The sequence below is a fragment of the Crassostrea angulata genome, chromosome 5, assembly GCF_025612915.1.
Source record: "Crassostrea angulata isolate pt1a10 chromosome 5, ASM2561291v2, whole genome shotgun sequence".
NCBI classification, from domain to species: Eukaryota; Metazoa; Mollusca; class Bivalvia; order Ostreida; family Ostreidae; genus Magallana; species Magallana angulata.
The window spans coordinates 49,434,140-49,449,462 of NC_069115.1; the positions used below are offsets into that span (position 1 = coordinate 49,434,140).

General features: G+C 34.3%; 1 protein-coding gene and 1 long non-coding RNA gene across 3 annotated transcripts; one reads left to right on the forward strand and one right to left on the reverse strand.

Moving 5' to 3' along the window:
* Positions 1–692: 692 nt before the first annotated feature.
* Positions 693–8,235, reverse strand: LOC128183988 (toll-like receptor Tollo). The gene is made up of 2 exons (XM_052853238.1): positions 7,870–8,235; positions 693–4,619 (listed from the first exon to the last, which is right to left on the reverse strand). Coding segments are annotated over exons 1-2 (3,540 nt in total). The 5' UTR covers positions 7,872–8,235; the 3' UTR covers positions 693–1,081.
* A 7-nt stretch (positions 8,236–8,242) lies between these two features.
* On the forward strand, positions 8,243–11,594 carry LOC128183989 (uncharacterized). Of its 2 annotated transcripts, XR_008243674.1 has the most exons (5): positions 8,243–8,380; positions 8,908–8,986; positions 9,120–9,186; positions 9,815–10,001; positions 10,442–11,594. It is a non-coding gene; the product is annotated as an uncharacterized LOC128183989 (long non-coding RNA). The 2 variants fall into 2 exon arrangements; XR_008243673.1 differs by lacking the exon at positions 8,243–8,380 and having other exon boundaries at positions 8,395–8,986.
* The last annotated feature ends 3,729 nt before the right edge of the window (positions 11,595–15,323 follow it).

Below are 15,323 nucleotides of genomic sequence, written 5' to 3' on the forward strand. Positions count from 1 at the left end.
TAAATACCTGGTGAAGGGAAACTGAGTCAGGGTATGACGTGTAGTGACCAGGTAACATCCTGTATAGAGTCCATTCTTGGCCTAAATCGAATTTAATCTATCTCGGTTTCAAATTGTTGTTTCTTGAAATATCTACACAAAGAAGATTTTTCCCCACTAACCGGGTATGGATTCACAATGACATTGTATATGAAAAAACGCGCGGCCGATGATATCCATTAAGAGTTGATCATTTGAAACGCATTCGAAATTGACTGGTCGAAAGTAGGCTACTAATATAACAAACTGATTTATAGTAATAAGGAATGGTTTCACAGATAATAAATAAGTGTAGCATAGGACCAGATATTCCAATTAGCACTTAGCTTTAAAATTATTTTTTTGCTTTAAAGAAAACCCTCTGTCATACAATATTCCTCTTGAATAAAATGCATTGTTTTTATATAAATAGAATGGGTGTTTTTCGTACATCACACCTCAGAAAAAGACGTATATTTAGTAGTTCACTCTGTAAGTGGTATAATCTAAGAAATATTAACTACAATTTTGAGTTTGGTCATGTGTAATGTGGTATTTACCATCCATTATGATAACATCTATGAGAGAAGAGAAATAGAATAATTTTAATTATTTTTAAAAATTGAATACTTCAGATCTTTTCAATAAAACTAAAGAAGCAACACGTACTGCGGTAATGACGAATAAAAGTTTAATGACTAGAATTTTGATTGCAAAAGGGAGATTCCCCGCATTGTGAACACGTTAATGACTGAATAAAATCATTAACTATACAAAACAAAAGCATGAACATTACGCAAAAGTATGTAATATAACATCATAATATCTTTGGCAGTAAAAACATGCACATAAACATGCATTGTCGCGGTTAAAAGTTACATGTACAATATGCAAAATTAGCATTAAATCAAAATGCACTATTTTTTTCCAAATTGCGCACAACAACATGTATTTCATTTTAAAATGGCAAGTTCCGTATGCTAAGTTAGGTATACTTAAATTCAAAATTTATATAAGTTGCTGTCAAATTGTTATATGCTGATTGGTTTCAAGGGAATTGTATCTAAACAAGACTGATGTCGGACAGTTTGGATGATCGAATTTCTTCGTAGATGTTGTTAATGCTGTCCAGTGAACGCCGGCATTTATCTGTCTCTGTGTTACTAGCAGACGACGATACAGGCGTCTCGTAACCATCAGCATCCTGCTGCTGAGTATAACTATGGTTGAGTATTAAATCAGGGGTGTTGTTTCGAACGATAGAACGCTTAGAAGAGCCCATCTTGTACTGAAGCTGCTCCCAAAAGCACATGTCGCGATAACTTATAACGTGATGGGACTTCACGAGAACTTTTAATTGTCTATCCAACTTCATCCCTTTCGCATCATCTAGTAAAACAATAATAAGGTGGTTGTCCTTCTGTTTGAAGAGACCACCGAACGAGTGTTGGAAGGCAGTGTTCCTCCACTCGTGGTCATTGAAGTGTTTGGACACTAAAAGAATTGTTCTTTTTGACCTGTTGATACTGCTAGCAACTGTGTCCGCGATAGTGCCACCTATCGGAAAATCCCTATAATACACACAGAGTCTATATTTAAGTTCGTTCTCCAAGCGTGGAATGAATTCTCTGGTGACGTAGTCGTCATCCTTATGACTGTAAGCAAGAAAGGCGTCAAAACTTTTGTCCCCGTCTTCGGGGTATCTTTTTCGAACACAACATTTACATTTGCGATGGGTAAAGAGAACGATTGGGCGCCACAAACAAATGACTATAATAATAAAAAATGTCGTAAGAATAATGGCAGCAACAGTTATCACAAGGATTTTTAAGATGTTTGGCCAATTGTCCAACTGTTTCATTTCGAAAACTTGTTCTGATGTTATGTTTGTACAACGTTTAACAAGTACCTCTTTCATGCTAAAGTTTGCATTTTCACCTGTTTCTTTACAGTACATATCACTGTAATCCGAAATAACCACTGATCTATTCATCACCATCGGAATGAACTCCGCCATGACGTCACAACTACAACTCCATGGATTCTCTCCAAGTCTTATGTTGCTAAGGAACCAAAAGAAATGGTTCGTCGCAGACTGTGGAAGGGAAATAAGTAGATTGTGGTCAAGAAAAAGAGTGGACAGTGACGTCAGCGCAGAAAAGGCACCCTCCTCTATGTAAGCTATGTTGTTGTACTCGAGATGAAGTTCAGTTAAATTCCAGAGTTTATTGAACACGCCTCTATTTATTTCTTGAAGTTCATTGTTGTTCAGATAAAGAGTTTTCAACTGTAGGAGTCCAATAAAGCTGTTGTTGGCTAAAGTTGTTATGCCACTATGGTCAAGGTGAATCACTCTCAGATAGATCAGTCCAACGAAGCTGCTACTGTAGATTTCAGAGATGTTGTTTCTATCCAAAGAAACTTCCGTGGAAGAAGCGGGAAAACCAGCTGGTATTTTTGTCAGCCCGCGTTTGGTGCACTGTACATAATGAGTTGTCATGAAGTCTGCACTACTATAGCAAGAACACCCATATGGGCAAACAAACTTGCAGTCGCAAGGTTCAAACTCGCAGCAGAAACAGTTTTTGGTACATTCTGTAGTATACTCACATAGCATATCTCTCGTTGGAATGGAATAAAAGGGCACAGGTTCTTGGATCCGATAGCCTTTCTCACATTGCACGGAGTAGATGTCCCCCACCATCGGAAATCCGCTGTTCATGCTTATCTCGTTTACTTTCTTTCGCAGCCAAATCAATTTGCAGTCACAATCAAATGGATTGTCTGAAATATACACAATGGTTCTCCTACTTTGATCTATAGGAACCGCAAGATCATTCATGGCGAGTGTCGTCAATTTGTTTCCTTTCAAAGATAGTCTTCTTAGATGCTCGTAGCTATAGAAAGCATACTCCGTAATGTCACTTATGTTGTTGTAGGATAAATCCAGGTTTTCTACGTTGTCCGGAAACATTCCACTCGCAATCTTAGAGGACAATAGGTTTGAGCTCAAATTGAGTGTTCTGAGGCTAGGTATACCATGCCCTTCGATTGAAATATTCTCGATGAGGTTGTTTTGTAGAAAAAGAGTGGACAGCTGTTGCAGACCTTCAAACGTTTCTTTTAAAATGCGATGTATTTCGTTAAAGGAGAAGTCGGCTGTCTGTAGTGCAGGCACGAAACGGAAAACACCAGTTTCTATTTGTTTTATACTGTTGTTAAACAGCACCAAATTTTGAAGGTTCTGTAGTCCTTTCAAGGCATTGGAAGACAGCAATTGAATATAGTTAGAACTTAGGTCTAGTGACTGTAAAGTTGTCGCGTTATTGAAGCTGGGGATCTTTGACAAACAGTTGTTTGACAGATCAAGTTCTGCGAGTGAAACAAAATGACTGAATGCACTTTTCTCGATCGTTTTGATTCGATTTCCGCGCAGGTCAAGGGCAACTAGTTTTTGCAATCCAAGAAAAGTATTATTTCTTATCTCCGTCAAATTATTTTGATTGACATGTAAGAACTGCAGTTCTGCCATTGCTTGAAACATTTCGGTTGACAAATCTGAGATCCTGTTATCACCTAAGTCAAGGTTTCGGAGCGAGGAGAGGCTGCGCAGCACCGTGCGATTAAGCATTGTCACGCTATTACCTTGTAACTGTAGGTCTTTTAACTGACGAAAGGGGTACAAAGACTCCCATACTGCGTTATCAAGACCTGAATAGTCCAACGTTAATACGATCAAGTTCTTGACACTGGAAAATGTTTTTGGGTGGATTTGCTTCAAAGGGTTACGACCCAGTCCCAATACTTCTAGCTCTCTGTTCCAAGAAAATTGAGACACTGAAACGTTTGAGATGGCATTATTCGTGAGGTCAAGGAATGTTATTTTCTGTATGTCTGATAAGGCATCTTCTTCTATATTCACAAGGTTTCCGTCAGCAATTCGGAAGTCGTTCAAATTTGGCAAAGATTTCAAACTTCCGGAGGAAATATTGAAAATTGAGTTTTTGTCCAAAATTAGGGTGGTAAGATGTGGTAGAACTGTGTCATTTTTACATAAAACACCTGTAGATTCCATAGACTGAAAATCATTATCGCTAACATTAAGGAACTTCAAATTTGATAATTTGCAGAGATCAGGCATTTTGACCACGTGACTAGAGGCAATCGTGACGTGAGTAAGTTTTGGTACTTGATGAAATACGGAATCTTCCATTTCCAATGTTCCGGCCGATTTGATTTCGATTTGTTCCAGTGACTGTAACCCGGATAAAAAATTTCCTGGCATGTACGAAACTCTACAGTTCTCGACGCTTAGCCCCATGAAAGATTCCAAGTTGTTAAACATTCCGTCTTTAACGTGTGATAACGTATCTTTCTCTGTACAGATAATGTATAATATGCTAGTTATTTGGGTACGGATGACGTAAAAATCATCATCAGGGTGGATATAATCCACTCGGCAGACGATGCTGACGACCTCCTCATCCACGCTTCCTTGGTAACAGTTGCACTGACGTGGACATGGGTATGACGTCAGGACGTTTTCACCTCGCGCCAGGCCAACCAGAATGAAAGCGATCCCTAATAACAACAGGTGTTCCCTACAAAAAAGTTATGAAAAGTAATTCAAATCAAAAAGAGTTGTCTATCCTAGCTATACTGTGTCTATGATGTATATATATTGTTAATATAATGCATACGATTTTGTCACACATTTTATAGGTTCAATTTTATTTGTACAGATGACACTTGCTTGATGATTGTCATATCAATCATTTGGCCTACGGTGATGGTAGAAGATTGTAATACCATAATGCTGAACAATAAATAAAGTGTAAATCGCCAAGTAACTATCAACAGAAGGCAATCAAACTTGAGGTGTAATTCGTCAACGCATACCCGTAAAATAATTGTGTGTACACGTGATCAAATGATTTAAATTTAGTACAACTGTTTTTTGCCCAAAAAACGTAGTATAATTTAAGTTATGAAGACACTTAGAAGAGGAATGCGGACATTAGTCCAATACGTGATTAATATATATTTGCCCCTATAAGTATATACCGGTAGTTCCTTAAGTAAAAAACGGCCACAGACATTTCAAGAATTTTATTACAGGTAAGATAACTTTCAGTGTAAACTCAAGTGCGGAACAACAAATGAATGTGTACAATAAAAGCCATGTAGCTACGTGTAATCATTGCGGTCGTCAGCGTGCAACACAAATACGTACGTATCCGTCAATGCAATGCAAAAAATACGTAAACTAAGGGAATAAAATCCGTTAGCATAAAACACAAAATTTTATAAAAGTGCTATAACGCATGCAATGAAATTAGAATTGTATGAAAAAAAACTGACGTAAAATATAAGCAGGGAGAATACATTGTTATACCTTCCTTCAGATTTATAATATAAAGTACATATATAATACGTGTGCGCTAAATGAGAATAGTGAATGCGAAAAGCAGATACGTGTTCGATAACAGGGGAACAATACGTGTACAAAATAAAGAGTGGATTCTCGTTTTCAGGGTACTGTTACTTTAAGATTTCACTGTACAATAAATTATGCATGTGGTATAACACGCGTCAACAATTTTGAATATTTGTACAAAACGTATTGTGTCTTAAATCGCACTTGAAACACAAACGCTTACAATGAATAATCCGTCAATGTATTACTTTGTTCAACAAATACCTGTACGTGTAAAATAAATTGATATGTGTACTTATATTACTCATTGAGTATCTTCTTGTCGAAGTTTGCAATAAATGTGTGTAATATAATTGGATCCAAAAACACGTGTTCAGTCGTGTAAAAAAAATAAGGCATCGCCCATGGACGAGTAAAAAAAAAAAAGAGGCGTCGCCAATGAATGTGTACAAGAGATACGTGCACGTGTACAATAAATCACACACTTCTTGTCTCTGTAATCTATATATACGGCGGAATATCCGATCATGATTATCTACACTGGAACTTACAACCATTTTTCACGTTAATATACGGCGGAAAACGGCGGAATATTCGATCATGATAATCTACATGTACAATAGAACTTTCAACCATTTTTCACGTTAAGGAATATCCTATCATGATAATTTACAGTTCTCTCGTTAAGCTGATTATTGCCTTTTACCATACACGTTTGTCCTACGAGACCAAAAAAATGTAACGAACCAAGATGCTTGAGCTCGAGAATACACACCTTTCGGAAAAACCCCACTAAATTATACTTTAATTTGTTTATTGTAAACCGGTCAGCATATTTATACATTGGTTTATTCTAAAGTATTTAATAATTTCATTTTCAATGTCATTATTTATTTTATTTACTAAATGTCCTTGGATACTTGCAATAATGTTATAGACATTGCAACGTAGGTCATTACTTTTTTTTGTTAATTGATTTTGTTAATTAATTTTTGTTTTGATAATATACTCTTCGTTATCCTGTTTACTTCTGTCATGTATATTTTGCAGACTGCTATGTGCACACGCAGTCCAATACAAGATTGTGATGGTCTTTCTTTTTTGTTTTTGTTTTTTAAAATGTTTTCATATGTTTGTTCACTTATGTATATATGTTAAACCTATGAATCGTATGGTTCTTGGTAATAAACAATACAATACAATGATACATGTTAATTTTTAAAGCCCAGATCAATTAGTTCAGGTTAATTGAAAACTGTATGGTTATGATAGAGATGTGCGAGGGTGGGATGGGTAGGAGGTAGTTAAATGAATCGATTACATAATGAATTTATTTACGGTTACACTTTTATTGATTAACGATCATTTAAAAAGTATGCATTAAACGCAATCTGATTCACCCTTCCATCACTCAAGTAGTACAATTATTTTTCTTGAAAATGTTTTAAGCTAAAAGTGAAAATTTATTTAAAATGGATAACTACCTCCTCTGTGATACTTTTTTAATAACAAAAAAAATTTCATTCTAATGTTGTGAAGGTTTAGATTTTAGGGGGGGGGGGGTTAAGATTTTATTGCATAATTTGATAAAACATTTATATATAGACTTTCAATGAGTAAATATCATTTCATAAGTATGCATCAGAAGCAAGCTGTATTATATTTTTCCAATCAGCTGAGTTGTAAAAATCATTTCATTTCCTTTTTATAACAACATCCTGGTATATCGACCGCAGGTGAATAATCACTGATGTAAAATAAAAATGTAACTACTTAGAATTATTTCGTCGGATGTAATAATAGTTTCCCCTGGTAAATGTACTCGGCTATGAGGGGGCATCTGAGGTAGTAGTAATTAGCGTTACCGAGACTCGGCCTCACCGCACGGCCATCTGATTCGTGTTATAAGAGTTGTCAGCTCTCTTTATATCCCCCATGTAAACAACCTTGCATTATATGCCATCTTTTGTTTGGATTAACAAAAACACCAAAAATCAGCCAAAATAACATGGGAAAAATTGGGTAGCGTCTGCCAAAATGAAATGTTTCGGTTTTCTGACGGCACTTGATACTTTTTAGATATTTAGCGGTTTATTTATGTTTTACTTGCCTCCGTGCCGCATGTTTGGAATGATAAGACAGTGCGGTTTTGCTGAATTATTTTGTATTATCAGTATGATCGCCTTCCCCATATCAAAGAAGCTTCCTGTGTTGTTGGGAGATTAAGGCCAGTGGTTTGGGGGAGAGGTGCCCCAAATGTACCATTCAACTGTTTATCTCGATAGTAGGGTTTCATTTTCATATCAAATGTAGATCTTTGGAGCGCCTGTTGGCAATTTTGGCACACAGAGAGAGAGAGAGAGAGAGAGAGAGAGAGAGAGAGAGAGAGAGAGAGAGAGATATATATGACTTACATATTTTGTTGTTACATCCCACAAATTTTAAGCAAGCTACATCCATTGTTTTTGTAATTCCAAGTGCTTAAGGCACTTTCATCCAAAGCTGCCTCACACATTTCACGGCATGTGAAATGAATTCAAAAAAACGCCCATTATTAAACCGTCTCCTTCGTTTGAATGCAATCTGTTCGATAATGTCACATCATTTAGCCCCCAGGCTACAATTTTCATCCTATGCCGGAAATTAAAACCTTCTTAATCAATAACTTCAGAGTCAATTTTAAAAACCATTTTGATGCGATGTGCTGCTTTAAGAAATGCGCGCAGTCTGAGACTAAACGGAACAAATTGGATGAAGACGCACACTAAAGCGCGGCTGTAAACTGAAAGACGAATGGATTGCACTTGATGTATAAAACAATTTTGAAGTGAGAGTTTTCGAGTGAGGCCCAGCCTCTTACAAATTGGGCACACACATGTGGTGGAGAAAAATGACTGAAACTTTTGTGACGTATCATCATCAGATGTAAATATACTATAGTACAGTACATGTATATTCAGTGATAACTGCACGGGACTGCATGTACTTATTTTTATCTTAGCTAATCATTGTTCATGTAAAAATCAGAAAGTTTATGTATATATAATTGTCAACCATGACAAGTTTAGTACCTACTTCAAAGTTCCTACTTTTGAAACAGTTTATAAGTTTTATAAGTTTATACTGTATTTTTGAAATTATTTGGTTTTTGTACATTTACTTTACGGAGAAGAAAGGGATGTTGTAGCTATAGGAAATAGGTGACTGTAATGCAATAATATCCTGAGGCGCATGGTGTTTATTCATATTAATCACATTGAACTGTAAAAACATCTGACTGATGTATATGTTAGATCAAATCAGCTTTATTCGAGCAACATCTTATACTGATATATAAACATGTATGTATGATGTATTTCACAAATAAATCCAGGGGTTTTTTCAGAGCTGAGTTATATTCTAATCAAGTTTCTGTATATGCCTTGGCAATCCTTATTAATGTACAGTTTCAGTTTCAGAATTGTCTTTGGGTTCAGGAATAACTGCCTCATTAACGAGAATGCAACCACTTGTTTCAAGTGACTACAGAAGGTAATTAAAACATTCTTTTTAGCAAATTGAAGATTTGAAAAAGAGCAAGATTGGATCCAAAATGATTTTTCAGATCGTCCGAGAAATAATTTTGTTTGCACTGGGGTGAATTTAATACGTTTGAATTTTCCAGACCCAGTCCCCACCTACGGTGTAGATCCGCGGATGTAGAACAAACGTGAGGATGGAAATTTCAAGAGGTGGATTGAGACTAATTATTCTTCTTCTAAAAAAAATCTATAAGTTATACATACATATATATATATATATATATATATATATATATATATATATATATATATATATATATATATATATATATATATATATATATATATATATATATATATATATATATATATTCGTCCCTTTTTTCTTTTTAAAAACAAAACAATTAAATAAATCTTGGCATGTTTTTTTTCGTCGTGCTTAAACTCCAAAGTGCCACATCCTTCTTCAATTAAGAAAACCAAATGTTGTTCTATAAAAGTATCGTTTAAGTGTGAGTTTTAAGATTGCCTTATTGCTTCCTTGTAATGTTTTTAAGTTTTATTATTAAAATATTTATTTGTGAAGTGTTTATGAAGAATATCAATTCTTAAAAGTTTATTTTTGTCAGATTCGGGTTATAGTTTTTATTTTGCCACATTCAATTCTAATGTTTCTTTTCAAGACTGAAGAATCTTCAATCCCTAATTATAAAGTGTGTGCATACTTTTTCAAAATTTTATTTAATTATTGTAATTTAGAATATATAGTTACTACACGTACGAATATAAGATGGTTAAAATTCAATATTCACTTTAAAATGAAAGCTCTTTTTCTTAGCAGAGGCATCTTCCCCAAGAAAACTTAGACTTGTACACCGGTGTAACAAAAAAAGGCCTGGCAAAGAAAACCCTTTCTTGGACACCCACTTGTTTGGAAAAACTGGATCCACGCCTTCACTGACATTCTTAGAAGATGCCGCTAATTTATAAACTGTTGCACACTTTACATATGTCACTTTAAACATGTAAGAAGTTCTACTTTATGTACATATCAATTCTCTCTAGATCTGGTCCAGAGTACTTTACTTTGCTATTTCTTTTGATAGCTGTAGTAATCCTGACTCATTTACAAGTATGTAGGACTTTTATCAAAGTGAACAGCATCTACCACAAAGTGGGCTTTTATATACAGATGTAACAGAAAGCGACTCTTTCCTATCTCCCTTTTCTCTCTGCCCGTCGATCATCTCTCTCTCTCTCTCTCTCTCTCTCTCTCTCTCTCTCTCAAATGATATCTCAACTAATTAAACAGTTAAAGTAGAATTGATCGTTTAACCAAAGCAAACGCTATGTGTTTAACCTTTTAACAAATTTACACGTCAGTTCGCCTCGTGTTTTGGCTCTAAACGTTTCTCCAATGTATCGCGTCCATCGATTAGTTTATATAATTCTTTGTCATCCAAAGGTGATGTATGGATGGTATAGTAACAACAAAGCCCAGACAAGTGTATTCCCAGAATGCCAACAGAACGCAATTTTACAATCCTTTTACGACAGTTCTCGGTCCGGAAAGACTTCGAAAAGAAATAAAATGAAGCGCCTTGTTACTTGTCCGTAAACGGTTCCCATTTCTATAGGAGCTGTTTCCACTGGAATCCCGGGAGAGCATTTTCCATTGGTTATTTTTTCAGCGCAACCAAAACAGAAGCACCATTGAGTGGATTACCTTCTTGCCCTTTATTGACAAAGTCATTACATGATTGATCACGGAGGCTTTCCCTGGGGATCAGGAAAATGAGAAATATTGTGCATTTTTATTCCAAATTCAATTGTTGAGAGCGGCGAAGCAGATTATTGTAATGAGATTTTATATTAATGCCGGGCTTCATATTCTTTCTCATTCTTTGTTGTGACTAAACCCAGAAGATGACATTTCAGCTATTTGTTGCATAAATCATATAATGCATTACGTAATTGTTGCAAATTGCTATTCTTTTAATGGGGAGATATTTTGTATAATGTCATGGGCTTTTTTATCCCCTATAATATGCTATAATGCATTATTGCACTTTTGGTATTATATGTATGAATTTTAGATTACATTTGATTGCAGTGGTTTGTACATCAAATCTGAGATAATATGTGTATTTGTGCCTGTTCTCGTCCCAGACACTTAAATAAGTATATATAAAGAGGAATTGACAATGGACAATTTATCAGGTCTTTTTACAAGTTCTTTTCAATGCCCGTCATAAAAACAAAAATTTGTCTGGGAAATACAAAGAAACCTCTGTCAAAAATAGGGAGACAGCATATTCTCCATAATCTTGATTAATGATATTTTCCCACGACAGTGAATTAGCTTGTAAGTGTCTCCTCCTTGAAATGCTTTTTACCCAACTTTATTGTTGTAGGAATTGTAAAATAGTTAAAGGTAGAGTAATATTGATTATTATAATGATATTTGATTTGAATTTTTAAAATTCTTATAAACCGCCAATATAAAATTAACCTTATGAAAAGTCTTATAGCATGAAGCAAATAAAACGTTTTATTACATGCTGTTGGTCCAGTAATTTTTGCATTACAATTATGACATTAAAGACATGTGCAATGCTTTTTTTTTTTAAATTCATTGACATTTAAAATGCAATCTTTCAAAAACTTCTCTTATTTGACTCATCAGTTATCTTGGCATCTAGTGCTTCCGTCAGTGTTACATAAGATCCAAAACCGTGCATGAAACAAGGCTTCAATGCTGTCTGCCTGCACGCATATGGGTTTCCCAGGCGCAGCTTGCAAACCTATATCTTTTTGTAAAATTGAATTAACATGAGCGAATGGCTCGCAATAATATTTGTTCGGTAGATGTTCAAACGTTCCAGACGTCCATTTTTTCTGAAGAAAATTTAATTATTGGGTTCTTATGGTTCTGAATTATTGTCCGTCCTAGTTCTGTATCGATCCCGGCTTCCTCTGGACAGCCAGCACGGATAGTGCCGTACAAATTGAGAGCCAAATTGAGCAATTTTCCTGTAATCTGGTGAATCAGAGGCAGATAAAAGCATCTGGTATTTTAGTGTAATGGAGAAAAGTGTGTAATCGTTTAAAATGATGAAAATTGTCTCTCTCTAACCATCTGGACATATTGCTCATGTTTTAGGAAGCACAAAAAACTATGTTGTGTTTTTGATATTAGTAGAGTCTATAACAGATTTATTGTAGCGATTGAACATGGCGTGCGTAGTGATTTGATTCTTGCTGTAAGCTTAAATATCTTCCTGAAGTCATTATCATGTGCACATTACAAGGATATATTTTTATGTAACAGTAAACATTAATTTTGAAACGCACTATGTGATAAACAAAGTAAGCTATAAAACATGAAAATACATGTATGTTATCAAATTCGTTTCTATAACAAATTTAGCGTTAATATTTAATAGTTATATTTTAATTATTAAGGTAATCATATGAACATTTTTGAGAGTTTATAACAATGATTATGTTCAAGTGGGCGTCCTTTTTGTTAGTTGCAATATCTACATGTAGGATAAGTTCATTAAAGAAGCAGTTCTATTTAAAATGCGAAAGAGTTAATTATTGGCATCGGCATTTGCCACCATGCTTTAGTTCTATATAGTATCATCCACTGAGTTTTAAAACAAATGAGAAATTTTCAATACCTTGAAAATACATTTGTCCGTGACCTGAAAGGATGAATGTGACCTTTACTAATGATATTGCTGTGACCTTGACTTTTTATTAAGGTATTCAATTAAAGAATGAAATGCTGGTGATTCATCGCCACGATATTTAAGCATTATTGCAACGCAAGTTACTATTTTTTTTTCTGCAATGATCGCTACCTTCATAACCCGTATGAATCATCAAAGAAGGCATTTTATTGTGTATATTTACATCTCTCTTTTAACTAATTAATACATTGATTGTAAAAGTAAGTAAAATTCACTAAATTACTGTTAATGTACACCAATACGTTAGCTAAAAGGAAGAGCCAAATAGTCTTTTATGGGAACTGGAGTCTGACATCATCATGATTATTTCGTGCAGGTCGTGATTTTTCTTAGGTCGATGGAGGTTTCGATCAATCGATAAACGGGGCGTGTAGATTTCAGACCTATCACTTTCTATAGAGCTATGAATTAACTAATTTATACATGTAAGTTTCCGTAGGAAATAGAGAGAATCATACTCGGTAGATGTAAATATTGTACAATGAAGGGATATTGGTTAACTTTGAATCGTTTTAAATTAAATATGCATTGCTAGTATGAGAGTAAAATAACCAATTTCACATGACTGATAACATACATATATAAGGAACCGGACTTTTTTTTTGGAAGAGTTATCATCCATTATAATGAAAAGAAGAAAACTTAATTTTGTCAAAATATCTGCGGTAAATGATTTATTTCAATTCACATGTTAGTTAAAAAGAAAGTTTATGAATATATTCACCACGAGATCTGTTTCAATTTTTATGTTACTTTTAAACAATTCCAAACTATATTATATGCGTTGCCCATAGACTTCAATGAAAAATTCAAGTTGCAAATGATTTGACAATCAAAATTTTGAAAATTCCATTGGTGGATTATTTTTATTTGATAGCAACTTCAAAATGATATCATGGTTAAGAATATCAGACCATTCATTCGGTACAAAATGTGGTCCTTAATACATTGAACACTTTAAAGTTAAACGTGAAAAGGGCATGCAGGCATCAGACTACAAAACATGATAGTGGCCTTATTTACGTATAGGTACTACGTACGCTTTGCTGGGATTTTCATAAATATCAAACTTAAAAAACGATCGAGTTTTGTTGGTCAAAGAGATGTGTTAATGCAGGTGTTTTTTATGGCTGCGTTCACCTTTTATCTTGGATTTTATTTCTTGGTTATAAAGTTAATGCGTTTGACGTTTTTGGTTGGCAAATGCGGGATAGAAACATTGAAGTGTTTGATGTATTTTCATTGATTTTCTCTTTATTATGTGTGAGATCACATTGTCGCCTATTCATGTGTTATTTGTTACAATTAGATTAAAATGCATCAAACGAAGCTTATTTTAACACGGCTTTAAAAATCAAGATTTGATAGTTTTGTTATTCAGTTGGGGATGTTTCCTCCCTTTGCCACGGACGAGAAATAAAATGGAGAACTCACATTAACTATTGGAGTGGTTTCGTGTTACGCTATATAAAATGTCGATTCTTTTCACATCTTTGTGTCACTGACGTCTCTAGAGAGGAAACGAAATCTTCACTTTGGTTGTATTTTAGCAAAGCAAGTGAAGACTAGGGCTCAAGTAACGGCAACTCCGCAAATAAAACGTAATCAAGCTTTCAAATCACTCGTGATGATACATTTGAAAAATAACTTTCTCTCATTGAAAATGTCGACCGGTTTAGTAAATACTGTCTACAGTTTCATTTGATAAGTATTGGGTACCAAACATTGTGTCAGCGTGCACACACCAGTAAGTAATTGTTAAAAAAAAACCTGCATGAAATTGTATACGATAGAAAGTTGCTTATAAATCAGTTCTGCATGTCTTGACATAATACCTAGAGGAAATAAAACCATTTTTAAAAGACCATGGACCTTCAGTAGGACGTAATTATCTATTCCTTGCGTCAAAACAAGTTAAAAAATGGCGCTGGTTTCAAGCCAGATATACACAGATTGCGCAGGCTGAGTGGCCAACAATGAAATAATCAGGCCTACGTCACATTGGCGTTTTGAAACAACGAGTTCCAAGCTGTGTAAAAATGGTTCTAAGATGACTCAACAGCCAAAGCAGGAGGTTTTGTTTAAAGACACTTTTCTTTAAAACAAAAAACAACAACAAGAAAACAACAACATTTTACATTCATTGGTTTTTCCGTCAAAAAAGGGGGTTTTTATTTCTTAATTTTCTTTTTGAAATAAAGGTATCGAACACATCTCAGGTATACTTACAAATGAAAGATTTGAAAAGGGGATGTCTGCCAATATAATTATCATCCATCCTTTGACAAATTGCATTTTTTCCTTTCAAAGGTACATTTCATCTCAAATGAATTAAAGAAAAGAAATATATATATATATATATATATATATATATATATATATATATATATATATATATATATATATATATATATATATATATATATATATATATATATATATATATATATATGGAAAAAAGTAACTTGAAAGTTTGCTAATTTCAATTAAATTTTAAAGTTACTTGAAAGTTTGCTAATTTCAATTAAATTTTAATGTACATTATGATACAAAAAGCAACATGCTGTTATTCAAAGGGCAGTAACTTTA